This window comes from Heterodontus francisci, chromosome 49 (genome assembly GCF_036365525.1).
Source record: "Heterodontus francisci isolate sHetFra1 chromosome 49, sHetFra1.hap1, whole genome shotgun sequence".
Taxonomy (NCBI): Eukaryota; Metazoa; Chordata; class Chondrichthyes; order Heterodontiformes; family Heterodontidae; genus Heterodontus; species Heterodontus francisci.
The window spans coordinates 14,487,797-14,511,566 of record NC_090419.1 but is presented as its reverse complement, the minus strand read 5'-3'; the positions used below and the strand labels follow the sequence as shown (position 1 = coordinate 14,511,566).

The window sequence follows — 23,770 nt, the reverse complement described above, 5'->3', positions numbered from 1 at the left end:
CCACGAATCCATTCCTCCGATGGGCTGTCACTCAGAATTCCTGGGCAAGCAGGTGTTACAGAGGGTAAGGATCCAATGAACATTTGATGGGTCAGCTGGTAAAAATGGCACTGATGGTGGCACCTGCTAGCAGGGCAGCCGCTGCACTCAGTCTCAGTGTACCCCGCCCCCCCCGACCCCTCCCCGTCCCTCCAGGTGGCAGAGGGAGTGAATCAGCCCCTGTCCAGGCACCCGTGCTGGGAAACGCGCCTACTTTGCATGTACCTACTGCTTCTGATGCCGCACCCCATGGCCAAATAGTCTGCCAGGCACTCACTGGATGAGACTAGGAGTGGGTCCCTACTGCAGCACCGGCCACTGTGGGCAGATACGGGGAGACAACTGAGCAGTGACGGGACAGTAGAATACCCAGAAATCGGATTCCACCAACAGGAGGAGGCCATTCAGCCCCTCTCGAGCCTTACAGGAACAGGAGGAGGCCCATTCAGCCCCTCTCGAGTCTGTTACACAGGAACAGGAGGAGGCCCATTCAGCCCCTCTCGAGTCTGTTACACGGGAACAGGAGGAGGCCCATTCAGCCCCTCTCGGGCCTGTTACAAAGGAACAGGAGGAGGCCCATTCAGCCCCACGTGGCTGTTGCACAGGGACAGGAGGAGGCCCATTCAGTCCCTCTCGTGCCTGTTACACAGGAACAGAAGGAGGCCATTCAATGAGATCATGGCTGATCTGTGATCGAACCTTTGCCCCACATCCTTTCAGACCTTTGGATAACTAAAATCGACCAATCTCAGATTTAAAATAAACCTACCCTGTTTGTGTAATCTCTCCTCATAATTTAACCCTTGGAGTCTAGCTGTCGTTGTGGTGAATTTACACTGCCCTCCCTCCAAGGCCACTATATCCTTCCTCGGGTGTGGAGCCAGAACTGAACACAGTAACACTTTAAGAATCACCAAAACAGCCTCTCTGAGACTGTCCTCAGTGCCTTGTGTATTTTTCCCTCTTTTATTTTAACTGTGCCTTCTCGTCCAATGCCAAGGATATGAGGAGCCTTGGTTGGGAGGCAGGAAACAGGGGAGGACGAGATAGACCCGGAGCTGGACTGCCTTGGCAACAGGAGGAGCTCCGAGCCGTTGTCAAGGCGTCAACAGCTGTGCAAATGGTGGCTTGCCAGAGGCAGAAGACAGAGCGATTCCGGGGTCTCCCTTTCCAATAAGAGTATGTGGTGCCTGCACTGTGCCTCCGAGAAGACGCAGCCCGTGCTTCACAACAGACTCTCGAGATGGTAAGCCCGGCCTGCCTGTCAGGTGTCCCAGGAGGCCCTGAACTGTGTTCACAGGCCCTCCCCACCCCCTGCGCAGGGCTCCGGAGAATGCTCCCATCTGGATCTTCCTTCTGCTCGTAGTTTTTCAAAGCTCCCTGTCACGGGCTGGCTCCACTCGCCTTGGCTCCCCCACCCCCGTCTCTAGTTCACGTCACCAGCCCTGCTCCATCTCTCTCTCCCTCTCTGTGTCTCTGTTTCTCTCTCTCCATCTGTTTCTCTCTGTTTGTTTCTCTCTCTCTCTGTCTCTCTCTGTCTCTCTCTCCACTTATCTCTGTTTCTCTCTGTATCTCTCTCTCTCTTTCTTTCTGTCACTCTCTCTGTTTCTCTCTGTCACTCTCTCTCTCTCTCTCTCTGTCTCTCTCTCTGTTTCTCTCTGTCACTCTCTCTCTCTCTCTCTCTCTGTCTCTCTGTCTCTCCGCCTATCTCTCTCTCTCTCTGTCTCTCTATCTCTCTCTCTGTCTCTCTATCTCTCTCTCTCTCTGTCTCTCTGTCTCTCTCGCTGTCTCTCTGTCTCTCTCTCTCTCTGTCTCTCGCTCTGTCTCTCTCTCTATCTATCTATCTCTCTCTGTCTCTCTATCTCTCTATCTCTCTCTGTCTCTCTATCTCTCTCTCTCTCTCTCTCTGTATCTCTCTCTCGCTGTCTCTGTCTCTCTCTCTATCTATCTATCTCTCTCTGTGTCTATCTTTCTCTGTCTCTCTCTCTCTGTCTCTGTCTCTCTCTCTGTCTTTCACTCTCTCTGTCTCTCTCTCTCTCTCTGTCTCTCTATCTTTCTCTCTGTATCTCTCTCTCTCTGTTTTTTTAAAAAATATTTTCCCATCTGCCATCCAGGTGGATTTCTGTCTTTCCTGTTTTATTGCTTCCTCCGCTGTGCTGGGCTCTGGGTCTGAACAGTCGATGGGAAATCTGGATTGGGAATGCCGAGGGGTGTTCACCCTCCCCTGCTCCCACCCCCCCACTCCCCCCACTCCCACCCCCAACCCCCCAGCCCTAATTTACAAACAGATGGGAATGTTTAAGGTGCTGTGATGTTTTGGATTTCTCCTCACAAATCCAGGCTGGCTCGGCCTACACTGGCATGTGTCCTCGTGTGGAGTTACACCCACCGTCTCTATATCCTCCACCCCTCCCGTAAAGATGAGGGACTTCAGTTAATGTGGAGAGACTGGGAGAAGCTGGGATTGTTCTCCTCAGAGCAGAGCAGGTTAAGGGGAGATTTAATCGGGGCGTTCAAAATCAGGAAGGATTTTGATGGAGTAAGTCAGGAGAAACTGTTTCCAGTGGCAGGAGGGTCGGTAACCAGAGGGACACAGATTTAAGATAATCGGGAAAAGAACCACAGGGGGAGAGGAGGAGAATGTTTGCGACTCAGTGAGTTGTTGTGATGTGGAACGCGCTGCCTGAAAGGGCGGTGGAAGCAGATTCAATAGTAACTTTCAAAAGGGGAATCGGAGAAATACTGGAAGGGGAGAAATTTACAGGGGTATGGAGGAAAGAGCAGGAGGGGGGAGTGGGGATTAATTGGATTGCTCTTTCAAAGAGCGGCACGGGAACAGTGGGCCGAATGGACTCCCTCTGTACTGCAGATCCTGCTGTGCTAACAGCTGAGCCGAGAATCCAAAGAAGCTGCAAATCTAACATTTTAACATGTAAATTAACAGCGAGCCACTGATAGGGCAAGAGAGGTCGAACAGAGCTGAGGGTGGAGACAGAGATACAGCCAGGAATCAGGGGATAGAGGGAGAGTGAGAGTCAGGGATAGAGAGAGAGTGAGAGTCGGGGTTGGAGGGAGAGTGAGAGTCGGGGATAGAGGGAGGGTGAGAGTCAGGGATAGAGAGAGAGTGAGAGTCGGGGTTGGAGGGAGAGTGAGAGTCGGGGATAGAGGGAGGGTGAGAGTCAGGGATAGAGGGAGGGGGGATAGAGGGAGAGTGAGCGTCAGGGATAGAGAGAGAGTGAGAGTCGGGGTTGGAGGGAGAGTGAGAGTCGGGGATAGAGGGAGAGCGAGAGTCAGGGATAGAGAGAGAGTGAGAGTCGGGGTTGGAGGGAGAGTGAGAGTCAGGGATAGAGAGAGAGTGAGAGTCGGGGTTGGAGGGAGAGTGAGAGTCGGGGATAGAGAGAGGGTGAGAGTCAGGGATAGAGGGAGGGGGGATAGAGGGAGAGTGAGCGTCAGGGATAGAGAGAGAGTGAGAGTCAGGGTTAGAGGGAGAGTGAGAGTCAGGGATAGAGGGAGGGGGGATAGAGGGAGAGTGAGCGTCAGGGATAGAGAGAGAGTGAGAGTCAGGGTTAGAGGGAGGGTGAAAGTCAGGGGTAGAGGGAGGGGGGATAGAGGGAGAGTGAGCGTCAGGGATAGAGAGAGAGTGAGAGTCAGGGTTAGAGGGAGAGTGAGAGTCAGGGATAGAGGGAGGGGGATAGAGGGAGAGTGAGCGTCAGGGATAGAGAGAGAGTGAGAGTCAAGGTTAGAGGGAGGGTGAAAGTCAGGGATAGAGAGAGAGTGAGAGTCGGGGTTGGAGGGAGAGTGAGAGTCGGGGATAGAGAGAGAGTGAGAGTCAGGGTTAGAGGGAGGGTGAAAGTCAGGGATAGAGAGAGAGTGAGAGTCGGGGTTGGAGGGAGAGTGAGAGTCGGGGTTGGAGGGAGAGTGAGAGTCGGGGACAGAGAGAGAGTGAGAGTCAGGGATAGAGAGAGAGTGAGAGTCAGGGTTAGAGGGAGAGTGAGAGTCAGGGATAGAGGGAGGGGGGTTAGTCAGGGCTAGATGGATGGGGGTGTCGGAGATAGAGGGAGGGTGAGATCTGGGGTTAGAGGGAGAGTAAGTGTCAAGGAGAGAGGGAGAATGAGTCGGGGATAGAGGGAGGATGAGAGTTGGCGATGGAGGGAGAGTGAGATTCGGGAATGGAGAGACAGTGAGAGTCGGGGATAGAGGGAGGGTGAGAATCGGGGATAGAGGGAAGTTGAGAGTCAGGGATAGAGGGAGACCGGGAGTTGGGGATAGAGGGAGGGTGCGAGCCGGGGATAGAGGGAGTGTGAGAGTCGGGGGTGGAGGGGGAGTGAGAGTCGGGGAATAGAGGGAGAGTGACAGTCGGGGACAGAGGGAGAGTGAGAGTCAGGGATAGAGGGAGGGTGAGAGTCCAGGATAGAGGGAGAATGAGAATCGGGGATAGAGGGAAGGTGAGAGTCAGGGATAGAGGGAGAGGGGGAGTCAGCGATAGAGGGAGGGAGAGCGGTTGGGGATAGAGGGAGAGCGAGCGTCAGGGAGGGAGGGAAGGTGAGAGTCAGGGAAAGAGGGAGAGCGAGAGTCAGGGAAGGAGGGACAGTGATAGTCAGCGATAGAGGGAGGGAGAGCGGTTGGGGATAGAGGGAGAGCGAGCGTCAGGGAGGGAGGGAAGGTGAGAGTCAGGGATAGAGGGAAGGTGAGAGTCGGGGATAGAGGGAGGGTGCGAGCCGGGGATAGAGGGAGTGTGAGAGTCGGGGGTGGAGGGGGAGTGAGAGTCGGGGAATAGAGGGAGAGTGACAGTCGGGGATAGAGGGAGCGTGAGAGTCGAGGACAGAGGGAGAGTGAGAGTGAGAGTCCGGGATAGAGGGAGGGTGAGAGTCCAGGATAGAGGGAGAGTGAGAGTCCAGGATAGAGGGACAGTGATAGTCGGGGACAGAGGGAGAGTGAGAGTCGAGGACAGAGGGAGAGTGAGAGTGAGAGTCAGGGATAGAGGGAGGGTGAGAGTCAGGGATAGAGGGAGGGTGAGAGTCCAGGATAGAGTGAGAGTGAGAGTCCAGGATAGAGGGAGACTGAGAATCAGGGATAGAGGGACAGTGATAGTCAGCGATAGAGGGAGGGAGAGCGGTTGGGGATAGAGGGAGAGCGAGCGTCAGGGAGGGAGGGAAGGTGAGAGTCAGGGATAGAGGGAAGGTGAGAGTCAGGAATAGAGGGAAGGTGAGAGTCGGCGATAGAGGGAGGGTGAAGGGTCGGGGATAGAGGGAGGCTGAGAGTCTGTGGGATACGGAGAATGGGGTTGTCTGGGGAATGCAGCGAGTGGGCGGTGTTTAAGCTGCCACCATCTGGGAGAAGGGAACTGATTGCTCCGAGCAGCTGCTCGGCACAGCCTGGGCTACAGGCCAGGAAGAGGACAGGCCCCAGCAGGATCTGTGCAGGGATTGGCTCTGAGAACCTGTCTGTTCCCAGTTGGGCCGTCTGACAGATTTGCAGGGAGGTACCTGCCTGGGCCGGTTGTTTATTTTTTCCTTTTTGCTCTCCGTTGGAAGTTGGACCCGGCCGAGAAGTTGACCTTCCTCAGTCTCCGCTTTCAAGAGCCTTTCCCTTCACTCCGTCGGATATAGCCCCCTGGCATGGCCCGCCTCAGTATGCCATCTTTCAGCTCGGCACTGGAGAGAGCTCCTAGTCTGGGCAGCATAAGGAGATCGCGGAAGCTGAAAGCAGCAAGCAGAGCCCTGCTATACACGTAGGTGAAAGAGGAGGCTGGGCTGTGTCACTAAACTGTGTACTCTGTCAGTGGCTGTTGAATACTGTGCACTCATTGCCTGCAGGGAGGGAGAGAGAGAGAGAGAGAGAGAGAGAATCACAGGAACAATATAACCCAGAGACTGAGGGAAAACAGAGATTGAGCTGCAGGGCGAAGGACAGTGTTTAGGGAAGACAGGGAAACAGAGGGACGGTTCCTTTATTAAAAACTATGGTCTGACCTCAGCTGGAGTATTGTGGGCCAAACTCTAGGCACCACACTTTCGGAAGGAGGTGAAGGCTTCTGAGAGGGCGCAGAGAAGGGGCAGTGGAGAGGAGATTTGGTCGAGGTGTTTAAAACCATGAGGGGTTCTGGACAGAGCAGTTCAGAAGAGATAGACAGGGACGAGCGGATGCAAAGGGAGAGAGAAAGAGAGGGAGAAGCCGCAGGGTGGTCAGAAAAGCAGACTCGCCGAGCCAGCGATCGTGGAACGGGCATCTCCACCCGCGCCCGCGACCGGCGCCGAGGGCGGAATGAGCAAGCCACCCACCCCCTGTTCGTGTAAGGAACCCCCCCCCACCACCGCCCTACACCCCCACAGGTTGTGAGCATCGCTGGCCAGGCCAACGTCTTTCGCCCATCCCTGATTGCCCCTTGGGAAGGTGGCGGTGAGCCGCCTTCTTGAGCCGCTGCAGTCCGTGTGAGGTAGGTACAGCCACAGGGTATGTTTTTTTGGCGTGGGCCAGAGAGGGAGCGACTGCAGGTCGGCCTGGGCCCGGTGGTACCACGACAGGGTGAGGGCCTCGTACAAAAATGGCCCACGGCAGCCTAGTGCTGGTGATACCACCGAAGGTTGAGCAGGTTGGGCCTTTATTTATTTATTGGAGTTTTGAAGAATGAGAAGTAATCTTACTGAGACAAAGATCCTGAGGGGACTTGATAGAGTGGAGGACATTTCCCCTTGTGGGGGTGATGAGAACCAGGGGACACAGTTTAAGAAGTAAGAGGTCTCCCCTTTAAGACGGCGACGAGTAGAATTTATTTTCTCTCAGAGGGTCGTTCGTCTCCAGAATTCTCTTCCCCCAAATAGCAGTGGAGGCCGGGTCATTGAATATATTCAAGGCTGAGTTAGATTTTTGAAAGGCAAGGGGAGTTAAAGGTTATTGGGGGGCGGATAGGAAAGTGGAGTTGAGACCACAACCACATCAGCCGTGATCTTCTCGAATGGCGGAGCAGGCTCGAAGGGCCGAAGGGCCTACTCCTGCTCCGAAGTCCTATGTTCCTACTGCAGGTGTGATCTCTCTAAAGCCCTGCACGGCTGCAGCAAGACTGCTTTATTCGTATACTCCAAACCCCTTGTACCTGCATCTGTCAACGTCTTTGTAGCCACCAGGGATAGATCCATTCTGAGCCGGAAGCACCCCCCCACCACCCCCCCCACCGGTCTAAAGTGAGTGCTGGTTTCACCAGGGGTGGGGTGGGGAGGGGGGGATTAGAAAGGGGCGCCTCGGAAACCTCGCGAGTGTTTAACCGGCTGCCCTTGGTTCCCTCCAGCGTGGAGGCCGACACGCACGGCAGCGAGACCGGCACGATCGTGGACAGCCCCTGCGGCCAAGGCCCGTACCGGTGCCACGTGGACCTGAGGCAGGAGCCGTTCGACCATCCGCCCAGCCGGGCGCACTGCGCGGAGCTTCAGTGGGCCCAGAGGGCCCGGCACCAGCCGGCCAGCTTGGCGCTGCGCAAACAGGAAGAGGAGGATGCCAGCAAGCGCCCCAAGTCCCTCTCGGAGAGCTACGAGCTGTCCACAGACCTGCAGGATAAGAAGGTACGATACTTTTGGGATGAGGCGGTTGTCTGATCGGTCAGCCGGTACTTGGAACTCTGCGGAGTGAAGCTGGAAGGTTAGCATGCAACCGCTCGGCATTTGCAAGTGGCAGTGGTCAGCGTGCCGATGCAGGTAAGCGCCGCAGCCCAGGTTGCGCACAGCAAGATCCCACGTAAGGAAAATGGCCGCCATCCATCTCTTCTTTCAGTGGTGTCGGTTGAGGGATAACAATCCCTCCCCTCCAGCCCTCACTGTTCTTCCAGTAGGGACTGTGAGATCATTTATGTCCACACAAAAGGGTTGACGGGGGGGGGAGGGGCCTTGGGATTAATGTGTCATCCTGAAATTGCACATCTCCGACAGTGCGGCCCTCCCTCAGTACTGACCCTCTGACAGTGCAGCACTCCCTCAGTACTGACCCTCTGACAGTGCGGCACTCCCTCAGTATTGACCCTCTGACAGTGCGGCCCTCCCTCAGTACTGACCCTCTGACAGTGCGGCACTCCCTCAGTACTGACCCTCCGACAGTGCGGCACTCCCTCAGTATTGACCCTCTGACAGTGCGGCACTCCCTCAGTACTGACCCTCCGACAGTGCGGAGCTCGCTCAGTACTGACCCTCTGACAGTGTGGCGCTCCCTCAGTACTGACCCTCCGACAGTGTGGCGCTCCCTCAGTACTGACCCTCCGACAGTGTGGCGCTCCCTCAGTACTGACCCTCCGACAGTGTGGCGCTCCCTCAGTACTGACCCTCCGACAGTGTGGCGCTCCCTCAGTACTGACCCTCCGACAGTGTGGCGCTCCCTCAGTACTGACCCTCTGACACTGTGGCGCTCCCTCAGTACTGACCCTCTGACACTGTGGCTCTCCCTCAGTACTGACCCTCTGACAGATTATGGGCCTCAAACGTATCGCCTTCTGACTCAGAGGTGAGAGAGAGAGACTGAATGAGAGCACCTTTCTGCGGTCAGTTTTCTCAGCAGTGACGGCACCACACATTCCCATAACAGCAGATTTAGCAATGAAGCAGTTGAGCAATGAGAGAAGTCTACTGCTCTGACCCTCTGACAGTGCGGTGCTCCCTCAGTACTGACCCTCCGACAGTGCGGTGCTCCCTCAGTACTGACCCTCCGACAGTGCGGTGCTCCCTCAGTACTGACCCTCTGACAGTGCGGTGCTCCCTCAGTACTGACCCTCCGACAATGCGGTGCTCCCTCAGTACTGACCCTCCAACAGTGCGGTGCTCCCTCAGTACTGACCCTCCAACAGTGCGGCGCACCCTCAGTACTGACCCTCCAACAGTGTGGTGCTCCCTCAGTACTGACCCTCCAACAGTGCGGCGCTCCCTCAGTACTGACCCTCCAACAGTGCGGCGCACCCTCAGTACTGACCCTCCAACAGTGCGGTGCTCCCTCAGTACTGACCCTCCAACAGTGCGGCGCTCCCTTGGTACTGACCCTCCAACAGTGCGGCGCTCCCTCAGTACTGACCCTCCGACAGTGCGGCGCTCCCTCAGTACTGACCCTCCAACAGTGCGGCGTACCCTCAGTACTGACCCTCCAACAGTGCGGTGCTCCCTCAGTACTGACCCTCTAACAGTGCGGCGCTCCCTTGGTACTGACCCTCCAACAGTGCGGCGCTCCCTCAGTACTGACCCTCCGACAGTGCGGCGCTCCCTCAGTACTGACCCTCCAACAGTGCGGCGTACCCTCAGTACTGACCCTCCAACAGTGCGGTGCTCCCTCAGTACTGACCCTCCAACAGTGCGGCGCACCCTCAGTACTGACCCTCCAACAGTGCGGCGCACCCTCAGTACTGACCCTCCAACAGTGCGGTGCTCCCTCAGTACTGACCCTCCAACAGTGCGGCGCACCCTCAGTACTGACCCTCCAACAGTGCGGCGCTCCCTCAGTACTGACCCTCCAACAGTGCGGCGCACCCTCAGTACTGACCCTCCAACAGTGCGGTGCTCCCTCAGTACTGACCCTCCAACAGTGCGGTGCTCCCTCAGTACTGACCCTCCAACAGTGCGGCGCTCCCTCAGTACTGACCCTCCGACAGTGCGGCGCTCCCTCAGTACTGACCCTCCGACAGTGCGGTGCTCCCTCAGTACTGACCCTCTAACAGTGCGGCGCTCCCTCAGTACTGACCCTCCAACAGTGCGGTGCTCCCTCAGTACTGACCCTCCAACAGTGCGGCGCTCCCTCAGTACTGACCCTCCGACAGTGCGGCGCTCCCTCAGTACTGACCCTCCGACAGTGCGGCGCTCCCTCAGTACTGACCCTCCGACAGTGCGGCGCTCCCTCAGTACTGACCCTCCAACAGTGCGGCGTACCCTCAGTACTGACCCTCCAACAGTGCGGTGCTCCCTCAGTACTGACCCTCTAACAGTGCGGCGCTCCCTCAATACTGACCCTCTGACAGTGCGGCGCTCCCTCAGTACTGACCCTCCAACAGTGCGGTGCTCCCTCAGTACTGACCCTCCGACAGTGCGGCGCTCCCTCAATACTGACCCTCCAACAGTGCGGCGCTCCCTCAGTACTGACCCTACGACAGTGCGGTGCTCTTTCAGTACTGACCCTCCAACAGTGCGGCGCTCCCTCAGTACTGACCCTACGACAGTGCGGTGCTCCCTCAGTACTGACCCTCCAACAGTGCGGCGCTACCTCAGTACTGACCCTACGACAGTGCGGTGCTCCTTCAGTACTGACCCTCCAACAGTGCGGCGCTCCCTCAGAACTGACTCTCCGACAGTGCGGCGCTCCCTCAGTACTGACCCTCCGACAGTGCGGCGCTCCTTCAGTACTGACCCTCCAACAGTGCGGCGCTACCTCAGTACTGACCCTACGACAGTGCGGTGCTCCTTCAGTACTGACCCTCCAACAGTGCGGCGCTCCCTCAGAACTGACTCTCCGACAGTGCGGCGCTCCCTCAGTACTGACCCTCCGACAGTGCGGCGCTCCCTCAGTACTGACCCTCCGACAGTGCGGCGCTCCTTCAGTACTGACCCTCCGACAGTGCGGCGCTCCCTCAATACTGACCCTCCGATAGCGCGGCACTCCCTCAGTACTGACCCTCCGACAGTGCGGCACTCCCTCAGTACTGACCCTCCAACAGTGCGGTGCTCCCTCAGTACTGACCCTCCAACAGTGCGGCGCTCCCTCAGTACTGACCCTACGACAGTGCGGTGCTCCTTCAGTACTGACCCTCCAACAGTGCGGCGCTCCCTCAGAACTGACTCTCCGACAGTGCGGCGCTCCCTCAGTACTGACCCTCCGACAGTGCGGCGCTCCTTCAGTACTGACCCTCCAACAGTGCGGCGCTCCCTCAGTACTGACCCTCCGACAGTGCGGCGCTCCCTCAATACTGACCCTCCGACAGCGCGGCACTCCCTCAGTACTGACCCTCCGACAGTGCGGCACTCCCTCAGTACTGACCCTCCAACAGTGCGGTGCTCCCTCAGTACTGACCCTCCAACAGTGCGGCGCTCCCTCAGTACTGACCCTCCAACAGTGCGGTGCTCCCTCAGTACTGACCCTCCGACAGTGCGGCGCTCCCTCAGTACTGACCCTCCGACAGTGCGGCGCTCCCTCAGTACTGACCCTCCGACAGTGTGGCGCTCCCTCAGTACTGACCCTCCAACAGTGCGGTGCTCCCTCAGTACTGACCCTCCAACAGTGCGGCGCTCCCTTGGTACTAACCCTCCAACAGTGCGGCACTCCCTCAGTACTGACCCTCCAACAGTGCGGTGCTCCCTCAGTACTGACCCTCCAACAGTGCGGCGCACCCTCAGTACTGACCCTCCAACAGTGCGGTGCTCCCTCAGTACTGACCCTCCAACAGTGCGGCGCTCCCTTGATACTGACCCTCCAACAGTGCGGCGCTCCCTCAGTATTGACCCTACGACAGTGCGGTGCTCTTTCAGTACTGACCCTCCAACAGTGCGGCGCTCCCTCAGTACTGACCCTACGACAGTGCGGTGCTCCCTCAGTACTGACCCTCCAACAGTGCGGCGCTACCTCAGTACTGACCCTACGACAGTGCGGTGCTCCTTCAGTACTGACCCTCCAACAGTGCGGCGCTCCCTCAGAACTGACTCTCCGACAGTGCGGCGCTCCCTCAGTACTGACCCTCCGACAGTGCGGCGCTCCTTCAGTACTGACCCTCCAACAGTGCGGCGCTACCTCAGTACTGACCCTACGACAGTGCGGTGCTCCTTCAGTACTGACCCTCCAACAGTGCGGCGCTCCCTCAGAACTGACTCTCCGACAGTGCGGCGCTCCCTCAGTACTGACCCTCCGACAGTGCGGCGCTCCTTCAGTACTGACCCTCCGACAGTGCAGCGCTCCCTCAGTACTGACCCTCCGACAGTGCGGCGCTCCTTCAGTACTGACCCTCCGACAGTGCGGCGCTCCCTCAATACTGACCCTCCGATAGCGCGGCACTCCCTCAGTACTGACCCTCCGACAGTGCGGCACTCCCTCAGTACTGACCCTCCAACAGTGCGGCGCTCCCTCAGTACTGACCCTACGACAGTGCGGTGCTCCTTCAGTACTGACCCTCCAACAGTGCGGCGCTCCCTCAGAACTGACTCTCCGACAGTGCGGCGCTCCTTCAGTACTGACCCTCCAACAGTGCGGCGCTCCCTCAGTACTGACCCTCCGACAGTGCGGCGCTCCCTCAATACTGACCCTCCGATAGCGCGGCACTCCCTCAGTACTGACCCTCCGACAGTGCGGCACTCCCTCAGTACTGACCCTCCAACAGTGCGGTGCTCCCTCAGTACTGACCCTCCAACAGTGCGGCGCTCCCTCAGTACTGACCCTCCAACAGTGCGGTGCTCCCTCAGTACTGACCCTCCGACAGTGCGGCGCTCCCTCAGTACTGACCCTCCGACAGTGCGGCGCTCCCTCAGTCCTGACCCTCCGACAGTGTGGCGCTCCCTCAGTACTGACCCTCTGACAGTGCGGCACTCCCTCAGTACTGACCCTCTGACAGTGCGGCACTCCCTCAGTATTGACCCTCTGACAGTGCGGCCCTCCCTCAGTACTGACCCTCTGACAGTGCGGCACTCCCTCAGTACTGACCCTCCGACAGTGCGGCACTCCCTCAGTGTTGACCCTCTGACAGTGCGGCACTCCCTCAGTACTGACCCTCCGACAGTGCGGAGCTCGCTCAGTACTGACCCTCTGACAGTGTGGCGCTCCCTCAGTACTGACCCTCCGACAGTGTGGCGCTCCCTCAGTACTGACCCTCCGACAGTGTGGCGCTCCCTCAGTACTGACCCTCCGACAGTGTGGCGCTCCCTCAGTACTGACCCTCCGACAGTGTGGCGCTCCCTCAGTACTGACCCTCCGACAGTGTGGCGCTCCCTCAGTACTGACCCTCTGACACTGTGGCGCTCCCTCAGTACTGACCCTCCGACAGTGTGGCGCTCCCTCAGTACTGACCCTCCGACAGTGTGGCGCTCCCTCAGTACTGACCCTCCGACAGTGCGGCACTCCCTCAGTACTGACCCTCCAACAGTGCGGTGCTCCCTCAGTACTGACCCTCCAACAGTGCGGCGCTCCCTCAGTACTGACCCTCCAACAGTGCGGTGCTCCCTCAGTACTGACCCTCCGACAGTGCGGCGCTCCCTCAGTACTGACCCTCCGACAGTGCGGCGCTCCCTCAGTCCTGACCCTCCGACAGTGTGGCGCTCCCTCAGTACTGACCCTCCGACAGTGCGGCGCTCCCTCAGTACTGACCCTCTGACAGTGCGGCGCTTTCTCAGTACTGACCCTCCGACAGTGTGGCGCTCCCTCAGTACTGACCCTCCGACAGTGTGGCGCTTTCTCAGTACTGACCCTCCGACAGTGCGGCGCTCCCTCAGTACTGACCCTCCGACAGTGTGGCGCTCCCTCAGTACTGACCCTCCGACAGTGCGGCGCTCCCTCAGTACTGACCCTCCGACAGTGCGGCGCTTTCTCAGTACTGACCCTCCGACAGTGTGGCGCTCCCTCAGTACTGACCCTCCGACAGTGTGGCGCTCCCTCAGTACTGACCCTCCGACAGTGTGGCGCTCCCTCAGTACTGACCCTCCGACAGTGTGGCGCTCCCTCAGTACTGACCCTCCGACAGTGTGGCGCTCCCTCAGTACTGACCCTCCGACAGTGTGGCGCTCCCTCAGTACTGACCCTCTGACACTGTGGCTCTCCCTCAGTACTGACCCTCTGACACTGTGGCTCTCCCTCAGTACTGACCCTCTGACAGATTATGGGCCTCAAACGTATCGCCTTCTGACTCAGAGGTGAGAGAGAGAGACTGAATGAGAGCACCTTTCTGCGGTCAGATTTCTCAGCAGTGACGGCACCACACATTCCCATAACAGCAGATTTAGCAATGAAGCAGTTGTGCAATGAGAGAAGTTCGTTTGCTGCTCACTGTCCTGTACGGGAAGGTGTGGGCAAAGCTGAGCAACTGCTCCAAACACCAAGAGGAACTGTTTATACTTCATTCGCGGGATTTGGGCGTCGCTGGGCAAGACACAGCATTTATTGCCCATCCCTAATTGCTCCTCGAGAAGGTGGTATGGATGCCAGTTCAGAGTGAACCACAAAACTGTGACTCTGGGTACACATGTAGGCCAGACCAGGTAAGGGTGGCAGATTTCCTTCCCTAAAGGACATTAGTGAACGCGATGGGTGTTTACAACAATCCGGTAGTTTAATGCTCATTTTTAATTCCAGATTTATTTAATTGAATGTAAATTCTCCCAGCTGCCATCGTGGGATTTGAACCCATGTCTCTGCATTGTTCGTCAGGGCCTCTGGATTACTACTCCAGTAGCCTACGTCCCTGCTTAGAGGCTCTATCCAATGTCCCAATGTACCAGGCGTTTCACCAGAAGATCTAGTGACAGGGTTGGGTGTTATGGTTGCAGCACAGGAGCAGGAGGAGGCCCATTCAGCCCCCTCTCGAGCCTGTTACACAGGAACAGGAGGAGGCCCATTCAGCCCCCTCTCGAGCCTGTTACACAGGAACAGGAGGAGGCCCATTCAGCCCCTCTCGAGCCTGTTACACAGGAACAGGAGGAGGCCCATTCAGCCCCCTCTCGAGCCTGTTACACAGGAACAGGAGGAGGCCCATTCAGCCCCTCTCTCGAGCCTGTTACACAGGAGCAGGAGGAGGCCCATTCAGCCCCCTCTCGAGCCTGTTACACAGGAACAGGAGGAGGCCCATTCAGCCCCCTCTCGAGCCTGTTACACAGGAGCAGGAGGAGGCCCATTCAGCCCCTCTCGAGCCTGTTACACAGGAACAGGAGGAGGCCCATTCAGCCCCTCTCGAGCCTGTTACACAGGAACAGGAGGAGGCCCATTCAGCCCCCTCTCGAGTCTGTTACACAGGAACAGGAGGAGGCCCATTCAGCCCCCTCTCGAGCCTGTTACACAGGAACAGGAGGAGGCCCATTCAGCCCCCTCTCGAGCCTGTTACACAGGAACAGGAGGAGGCCCATTCAGCCCCCCCTCTAGCCTGTTACACAGGAACAGGAGGAGGCCCATTCAGCCCCTCTCGAGCCTGTTACACAGGAACAGGAGGAGGCCCATTCAGCCCCCTCTCGAGCCTGTTACACAGGAACAGGAGGAGGCCCATTCAGCCCCCCCTCGAGCCTGTTCCTCCACTCGAGCAGTTCGCGGTTGAACTGCGTCTCCACACCATCCACCTGACTCTTCCCTTCACATACCTTAATCCCCTGACCCAACAAAGATCGGCTGATCTCCGGTCTTGAAAAGTGAGCCCCTGAGGTGCAGGTCCCTGCGCTGAAGTTTGGAGAACGCGGAGGGGCCGCCAAACGTCCGGGGCTGGGGCGCCAGCGTGCGATCTTGTAAAGGGGGTGGTACTTTGCAGGCCAGGAGGGTCGAAATCCGAGGTGGGGGGGGGTGGGGGGGTGGTGCAGTTTGACGGGATCTATCCGTTTCCCAGCCCCCTCTCTCACCCTCCCCGCTTTTCCTCCCACAGGTAGAGATGCTGGAGCGGAAATATGGGGGGTACTTCCTGAGTCGGCGGGCCGCGAGGACCATCCAGACCGCCTTCCGCCAGTACCGCATGAACAAGAACTTTGAGCGGTTACGCAGTTCACTGTCCGAGAGCCGCATGTCCCGCCGCATCGTGTTGTCCAACATGCGCATGCAGTACTCCTTCGAGGAGTACGAGAAGGGGCATGGTGCCAGCTTCGAGAGCAAGCAGGCCTCCGTGCGCTCGGAGCAGACGGGCCTGGGCTCCCGCACGCACTCGGAGCGCAGCGACCAGTTCGGGGGCTTGGACGTCGAGTCCACCACCGCCTCCAGCGACTTCACCAACGAGATCACGGAGCTGGAGGACACCTTCTCCAAGCAGGTGCGGACGCTGGCCGAGTCCATCGACGACGCGCTGGGCTGCCGCCCGGTGCCCCCCGGCACGGCGGGCGAGGAGGGCGACTCCTTCGACAGCCGCAGCGAGCCCCGCCGCATCAAGAACGAGGACTCCACCACCACCTACAGCGACGTCACGCTCTACATCGACGAGGGCGAGGTGCCCCACTCGGCGCCCGCCTCGCCCCTGTCCTCGGAGCGGGCGCCCAGCTCCGAGCAGGAGCTGCACCACGCCGGCGGCGGGCAGGAGTACTGGAGCGGGGGGCAGGGGAGGGAGGCCGAGGGCGGGCGGCGGGGCCCGGCCTGCATGGAGTGCCGCGATTACCGGCGCCGGGCTGCCCACTTGCCCCTGCTGACCATCGAGCCCCCCAGCGACAGCTCGGTGGACATGAGCGACCGCTCCGACCGCGGCTCCCTCAGCCGGCAGCTGGTGTACGAGCAAGAGGTGGCCGGCCCCAAGCCGGCCCCGGTGCCCGTCCCGGTGCCCGTCCCGGTGCCCGTGCACCGGCCAGCCCCCCCGGCCCGCTCGCCGCTGCCCCTGCGCCCGCTGGACGCCCACCTGGCCAACAACAACGGCAACTCCAACCGCAACGGCAAGCCGGAGGCCGAGCTCTCGGACGGGGACAACGACAGCCTCAACAGCAGCGGCAACTCCAACGAGACCATCAACTGCAGCACGGGCTCCTCGTCACGAGACAGCCTGCAGGAGCAGACCCTCTGCAAGCAGACGTACCACAAGGAGATGCGGCACAGCTGGGACTCACCCGCTCTCAACAACGACATGATGCAACGTCGCCAGTACCGCATCGGACTCAACCTCTTCAACAAGTGGGTACCACCCCTTCTTCCCCCCCCCGCCACCGCACCCCCCCATGCCCTCACTGCCACCCTGCGCGCTCCCCTGCCCCTCAGCCTCGCCACTCCCCACCCCACCTACAATAATCCCCTTCCGCTCAGCCTCACAAGGCTGTGTACCTGCAATCTCACAATGCTGAGCCGAGGCCACTCGGCCCGTCTAGCCCTAACTGACGCGCTAGTTTTTCTTTTTCCCGTTGGGTGGGTGGCGGGGTGGTGGTTTGGCAGTTACCAGCCCCGCAACAGGCCATTCAGCCCATCTGACCGAGGGGCTTGGGGGACGGGGGGGGGGGGGTGGGGGGGTGGGGGGTGGGTTAGACAGATAAACAGCAGCAAGCGGAGGCCATTCGGCCCCCTCGAGCCTGCTCGGCCATTCAATGAGATGGTGGCTGATCTTCCACCTTGAATCCGCCTCCCTGCACTGTCCCCGTGTCCCTTAATTTCCGCCGCGCCCGGACGCCCATCAATCTCACTCTTGAATGGACTCAACGTCCCTGTGTAAGAGGCTCGAGGGGGGCTGGACGGGCCTCCCCCTGCCCCTCCCCCCCCCCCCCCCCCCCCCGTGTGAATGGCGTTGCGGGAAACTGCGGCGCAAGCCTCTTTCTCTCAACGATTTCTCTCTTCCTTTCCCGACCCCGTGCGCAGGAAGCCGGAGAAGGGGATTCAGTACCTGATTGAGCGAGGCTTCGTCGCGGACACGCCCGTCGGCGTTGCTCGTTTCATCCTCGAGCGAAAGGGCCTGAGCCGCCAGATGATTGGCGAGTTCCTGGGAAACCGGCAGAAGCAGTTCAACAGGGACGTGCTGGAGTGAGTATTCGGCACGGTCTCCCACCCTCCCCAAACCTTCCGCCCTCCCCCCCCCACTCGTCGCCCGCCCACCCCCTGGTGGGTGAGCACAGGGTCAAGCCCGACCTTTGACATCATGGCCCCCATGTGACAAGCAGCCATTCAGGTCACAGGTCAGCTCACAAACGCACTCAATGGCTCCTTGTGGTAAGGGCCTGAGGGCCTTTTTCTATTTGCTCACCAGATGTGAACGTCACTGGCCAGGCCAGCATTTGTTGCCCCATCCCTCATTGCCCCTTGAGAAGGTGGTGGTGAGCTGCCTTCTTGAACCGCTGCAGTTCATGTTGGGTAGGTACACCCACAGTGATGTTAGGGAGGGAGTTCCAGGATTTTGACCCAGCGGCAGTGAAGGAACGGCCGATATAGTTCCAAGTCAAGATGGTGTGTGACTTGGAGGGGAACTTGCAGGTGGTGGTGTTCCCATGCATTTGCTGCCCTTGTCCTTCTAGTTGGTAGAGGTCATGGGTTTGGAAGGTGCTGTCTAAGGAGCCTTGGTGAGTTGCTGCAGTGCATCTTGTAGATGGTACACACTGCTGCCACTGTGCGTCGGTGGTGGAGTGAGTGAATGTTTGTAGGTGGGGTGCCAATCAAGTGGTCTGCTTTGTCCTGGACGGTGTCGAGCTTCTTGAGTGTTGTTGGATCTGCACCCATCCAGACAAGTGGAGAGTATTCCATCACACTCCTGACTTGTGCCTTGTAGATGGTGGACAGGCTTTGAGGAGTCAGGAGGTGGGTAACTCGCCTCAGGATTCCCAGCCTCTGACCTGCTCTTGTAGCTACAGTATTTATGTGGCTGGTCCAGTTCAGTTTCTGGTCAATGGTGACCCCCCAGGATGTTGATGATGCGGTGGTGGGGGGTGGGGGCGGGGGGAAGTGGCGGGGTGGGGGCAGGCTTCAGATAATGGGGAACCATTAACGCCTGCAACCGTGTGGGACAACCGCTTTCTCTCCACCTGCCTAACTTATTTCCACCTGCACCCCCCCCCCCCACCCCTCCCCTCCCCTTTGGCCCACAGCTGCGTGGTGGATGAGATGGACTTTGGTGGGATGGAGCTGGACGAGGCCCTACGCAAGTTCCAGGCCCACATCCGCGTGCAAGGGGAGGCTCAGAAGGTGGAGAGGCTGATCGAATCCTTCAGGTGGGTCACAGCGGGAGGCGGAGCAGGTTGGGCCCTCATCGAAAGCCATGCAGTCAACGCAGAGTGCGACAGCTCTTCCCCACCCCCCCCCCCCCCCACCACCTCGCGGGAACTCACGAGCATCAATCTACTTTCACGCCTCTCGGAAATAATTCACCTGCAGGGGCCTCGCCTCTGGTGGCCCTGTGCTTAAGCGCACCCGCTGTTGGTGGGACTGAGTCCCAGAGACACAGACGGGCAGGGAAGGACTCGGCTCGATTGGCAGCCTAAACGGCGTTGGCACTTCGTAGCCCAGCTGGCACCCGGCAGTGCCGCAGTGGGCCGGGATTAGAGACAATCTAGAGGTGCGAGGGGGTTGGAAAGCACCAGTGCCAGAGAGTGCAGGCCTGACCACCAGGGGCAGGGGGGGTGAGGGGGGTGGGGGAAACAGCCTTGGCACCAATGCTTTCAAAGCACTAATTAACTTTGCCCGCTCTCCTCAGCCAACGTTACTGCATCTGCAACCCAGCTCTCGTGCGGCAATTCCACAATCCGGACACTATCTTCATCCTGGCCTTCGCAATCATCCTGCTCAACACCGACATGTACAGCCCCAACGTCAAGACCGAGCGTAAGATGAAGCTGGACGACTTCATCAAGAACCTCAGAGGTGAGTCTCGGTCACGCGGCACAGACGCGGTCATCCTCCAAGCGTGAGTTTCCACATGTACGCTGAGGTCACCCCGCGCGACCTTGCCACCAACACTCTCAAACTCTCCGCTGCTTCTGAATTCTCAGACTGCTTATCCGACATCCAGTACTGGATGAGCAGACATTTCCTCCAATTAAATATCGGGAAGGTTGAAGTCATTGAATTCAGTCCCTGCTCCAAACTCCATTCCCTAGCTACCGACTCCATCCCTCTCCCTGACAACAGTCTGAGATTAAGCCAGTCTGTTGGCAAACGTGGTGTCACATTTGACCCCGAGATGAGCTTCCGACCTCATATTCGTGCCGTCACTAAAACCGGCTATTTCCACCTCCCTAACATCGCCCGACTTCGCCTCTGTCTCAGCTCATCTGCTGCTGAAGCCCTCATTCATGCCTTTGTTCCCTCTAGACTTGACTATTCCAACGCACTCCTGGCCAGTCTCCCACATTCTACTCTCCGTAAACTTCAGGTCATCCAAACTTCTGCCGCCCCCCCCCACCCCCCCACCACCCCGTGCCCTAACTCGTGCCACGTTCTGTTCATCCATCACCCCCTGGTGCTCGCTGACCGACATTGGCTCCCGGTCTGGCAACTCCTCGATTTTAAAATTCTCATTCTCCTGTTCAAATCCCTTCGTTTCCTCGCCCCATCCCCAGCTCTGTAACCTCCTCCAGCCCCGACCACCCTCCGAGATCTCTGCGCTCCTCCAATTCCGGCCTCTTGACCATCCCCCCGATTCCCATCGCTCCACCATTAGCGGCCGTGCCTTCAGCTGCCTGGGGCCCCAACCTCTGGAATTCCCTTCCCAAACCACATTATGGACACCACACTTGAGGACGGATTGTCAAGTCCTTGAAGAGGGGGCGGAGGGAGATTTGCCGGAATGGTCCCAGGGATGAGGGACCTCGGTTAACGTGGAGAGACCAGGAGAAGCCGGGACTGTTCTCCTTCGAGCAGCGAAGGTTAAGGGGAGATTTAATCGAGGCGTTCAAAATCGTGAGGGATTTTTGATAGAGTAAGTAAGGAGGAACCGTTCCCAGGGACGGAAGGGTCGGTAACCAGAGGGACCAGTCTCTCCTCACGGGACAATCCCCCTCATCCCAGGAACTGTCTCGTCAACCTTCATTGTACTCCTTCCAGGGAACGTACGCCCTTCCTTGGATACGGAGACCAAAACTGCCCACAGTACTCCAGGTGTGGCCTCACCGATGTATAATTGTAGCAAGCCTTCTTCACTCTTATATACCAATCTCTCTGTAACAAAGGCTAACATACCAATTACCTTCCCAATTGCTCGCTGTCTATGCAGGTTAACTTTATGTGATTCACGGACAAGGATGTCCCTCAGAATGCAAACATTTCCCAGTCTCTCACTACTCAAAAAATGTTCTGTTTTACCATTCTTCCTACCAAAGTGGATAATTTCACAGGACAATGGGGGAATTCAGGAGAAACTCCTTTCCCCCAGAGAGTGGTGAGAATGTGGAACTCGCTCCCACAGGGAGTGTATCGATGTATTTAAGGGGGAAGCTGGATAAAAACACGAGGGAGAGAGGAGTAGAAGGATATGGTGATAGAGGAGGGGGGGGGGGGGAGATGGAGAGGGGGTGGGAAGAGGCTCGTGTGGAGCAGAAATATCAGTACAGAGCAGATGGGCCGAATGGCCTGTTTCTGTGCTGGACGTTCGATGTAATTCTCCATTGCCACCAGACTCTGCAATCTCCAAGCTCTCCTTTTGCCCGCAGGAGTCGATAACGGGGAGGATATTCCACGAGATATGCTGGTAGGGATCTACCATCGCATCCAGAAGCGGGAACTGAGGACCAATGATGATCATGTGTCACAGGTTCAAGCTGTGGAACGTCTGATCGTGGGCAAGAAACCGGTAAGATAACTGGGGTTAGATACAGAGTAAAGCTCCCTCTACACTGTCCCCCATCAAACACTCCCAGGACAGGTACAGCACGGGGGTTAGATACAGAGTAAAGCTCCCTCTACACTGTCCCCCATCAAACACTCCCAGGACAGGTACAGCACGGGGGTTAGATACAGAGTAAAGCTCCCTCTACACTGTCCCCCATCAAACACTCCCAGGACAGGTACAGCACGGGGGTTAGATACAGAGTAAAGCTCCCTCTACACTGTCCCCCATCAAACACTCCCAGGACAAGGGGCTGCGATTTTCCTCCCTGTTACCGTTTCTGACATGATTCTCGCTTCAATCCCCAGGTCCTCTCCCTGCCCCACCGCAGACTGGTGTGCTGCTGTCGACTGTACGAGGTCCCGGATCCAAATCGACCACAGAAGCAGGGCCTCCATCAACGAGAGGTCTTTCTCTTCAATGATCTGCTTGTGGTAAGATACTGTCCCACTCACTGCACCGCTCTCCCTTTCTCTCTTTCTCGAACTGTCGCTGCTGCCTGTTTGTCTTTCTGTGCGCCATAATCCAGGCCCAACACACCCCCAGGTCCAGTCCTGAGGGAGCACTGCCCATTTGCGAGGGGCAGTACTGAGGGAGCACCGCACTGTCGGAGGGTCAGTACTGAGGGAGATGGAGAGAGCAAGCGACAGTGGGAGGGACTGGGAGAGAGGGAACGAGATGGAGAATGGGAGCGAGGCAGACAGATGGAGAGAGTCAGAGGGCGACTGCGACGGAGGCAGGTTTGGAGGTCACATTTGTGGGCAGCAAGATCCCACAGGCGTGCATTGAGGTGATGAGGCGACAGAGAGGTGCTGGGACAGGGTTGATGACAGCAGGCTGTTGGGAGGGAGGGTGGAACCAAGGGCGAAGGGACAGAGGAGTGGACACAACGTTAAACGATTTCAGAGAGCGTGGGAGGAACTTTGACACAGGTTTGTGGAACACGCCATTAGTGATTCGGATCACATCAAGATTTCAGAACAGGTAAGCCAGGAGAAAAGCAGGTGGGCATGTGGGATTGAGAATTCTGTTCCTGTGAAACCCCAATTCTCGTGCACTCTCTCTTAATTGTCTTTTTAATCACCGCTCTGTTCTATCTCTCTCTCATTTTATCTTTTTTCTCATGCTCTCTCCCTCCCCTATCTTTTGACTTTTTCTCTCATTTCTCCATCCCCCCCTCCCCGCCCCCGCAGGTCACCAAAGTCTTTCAGAAAAAGAAGATATCTGTGACATACAGTTTCCGCCAGTCCTTCGCACTCCATGAGATGAAAGTTAATCTATTCCAGAACGCCTGTAAGTCTCACTTCACACTCACACAACCAGGACGGAAATCCTGAACCAGAATTCAGTTAGTAGATGTTGGCCTTTCATGGTACTGAGTCACACAGACAGGGTTCTGTCCTCGGTCAATGAGCCCAGCAATCTCCGCCAAGCTGAGGCTGAAAGATCACCATTGACCCTGGTTGACCCCGGGGTCAGGGAGTGGGCAATCGCATCAGCCAGAGTGCCCCCATCCTGATCACTGTGCAGCGGACGCTGGGTGAGTGGATTTGGGTTCAGCTGTGACTTTCCCTCCCCTCCACATGAATGAAGAGGTGGATGACACTCACTGCCTGAAATCACACGTTGAAAAGGGGCCACTGATTTGCTCACGGTGCGAATACTTTCCCCAAGAAGGAGTTTGCAGTTTTCTGCGTGGGAAGGCAAGGATTTATCAGTTACAGTGGTGGCCGTGGTTAATGAGGGTCGAGGGTGGCCATGTTTGTTGCTTCTCGAGGGTGGCCATATTTATTTTTGTTCGAGGGTGGCCATATTTGTTTTTGGTCGAGGGTGGCCACGTTTGTTGTTGGGGAGGTTGGCCATGTTTGTTGGGGAGGTAAGCCATGTTTGTTGTTGGTCGAGGATGGCCACGTTTGTTGTTGGGTGAAGGTGGCCATGTTTGTTGTTTGGGCGAAAGTGGTCATGTTTGTTGTTGGGCGAGGGTGGTCACGTTTGTTGTTGGGCGAGGGTGGTCACATTTGTTGTTGGGCGAGAGTGGTCACGTTTGTGGTTGGGCGAGGGTGGTCACGTTTGTTGTTGGGCGAGGGTGGTCACATTTGTTGTTGGGCGAGGGTGGTCACGTTTGTTGTTGGGCGAGGGTGGTCCCGTTTGTTGTTGGGTGAATGTGGTCACGTTTGTTGTTGGGTGAATGTGGTCACGTATGTTGTTGGGCAAGGGTGGTCATGTTTGTTGTTGGGCGAGCGTGGTCATGTTTGTTGTTGGGCGAGGGTGGCCACATTTGTTGTTGGGCAAGGGTGGTCATGTTTGTTGTTGGGCGAGCGTGGTCATGTTTGT

At 57.7% G+C, this 23,770-nt stretch overlaps 1 protein-coding gene across 7 annotated transcripts in view; it reads left to right on the top strand.

Annotated features, from left to right (window-relative positions):
* LOC137358287 (IQ motif and SEC7 domain-containing protein 2-like) overlaps nucleotides 1-23,770 on the top strand; it is a 133,888-nt gene that overhangs the window by 29,070 nt on the left and 81,048 nt on the right. For 3 of the 7 annotated variants that reach the window (XM_068024204.1, XM_068024200.1, XM_068024206.1), the window contains exons 2-9: nucleotides 7,325-7,595; nucleotides 15,593-16,812; nucleotides 17,485-17,646; nucleotides 18,702-18,824; nucleotides 19,307-19,473; nucleotides 21,261-21,400; nucleotides 21,745-21,870; nucleotides 22,630-22,729. In XM_068024204.1, coding sequence (XP_067880305.1) covers nucleotides 7,325-7,595; nucleotides 15,593-16,812; nucleotides 17,485-17,646; nucleotides 18,702-18,824; nucleotides 19,307-19,473; nucleotides 21,261-21,400; nucleotides 21,745-21,870; nucleotides 22,630-22,729 — 2,309 coding nt within the window. Of the gene's footprint in view, nucleotides 1-1,039; nucleotides 1,286-5,494; nucleotides 5,771-7,324; nucleotides 7,596-14,019; nucleotides 14,229-15,592; nucleotides 16,813-17,484; nucleotides 17,647-18,701; nucleotides 18,825-19,306; nucleotides 19,474-21,260; nucleotides 21,401-21,744; nucleotides 21,871-22,629; nucleotides 22,730-23,770 lie in introns of those variants that run through there. The other 4 variants (XM_068024202.1, XM_068024201.1, XM_068024205.1 and 1 more) reach the window with 4 other exon arrangements.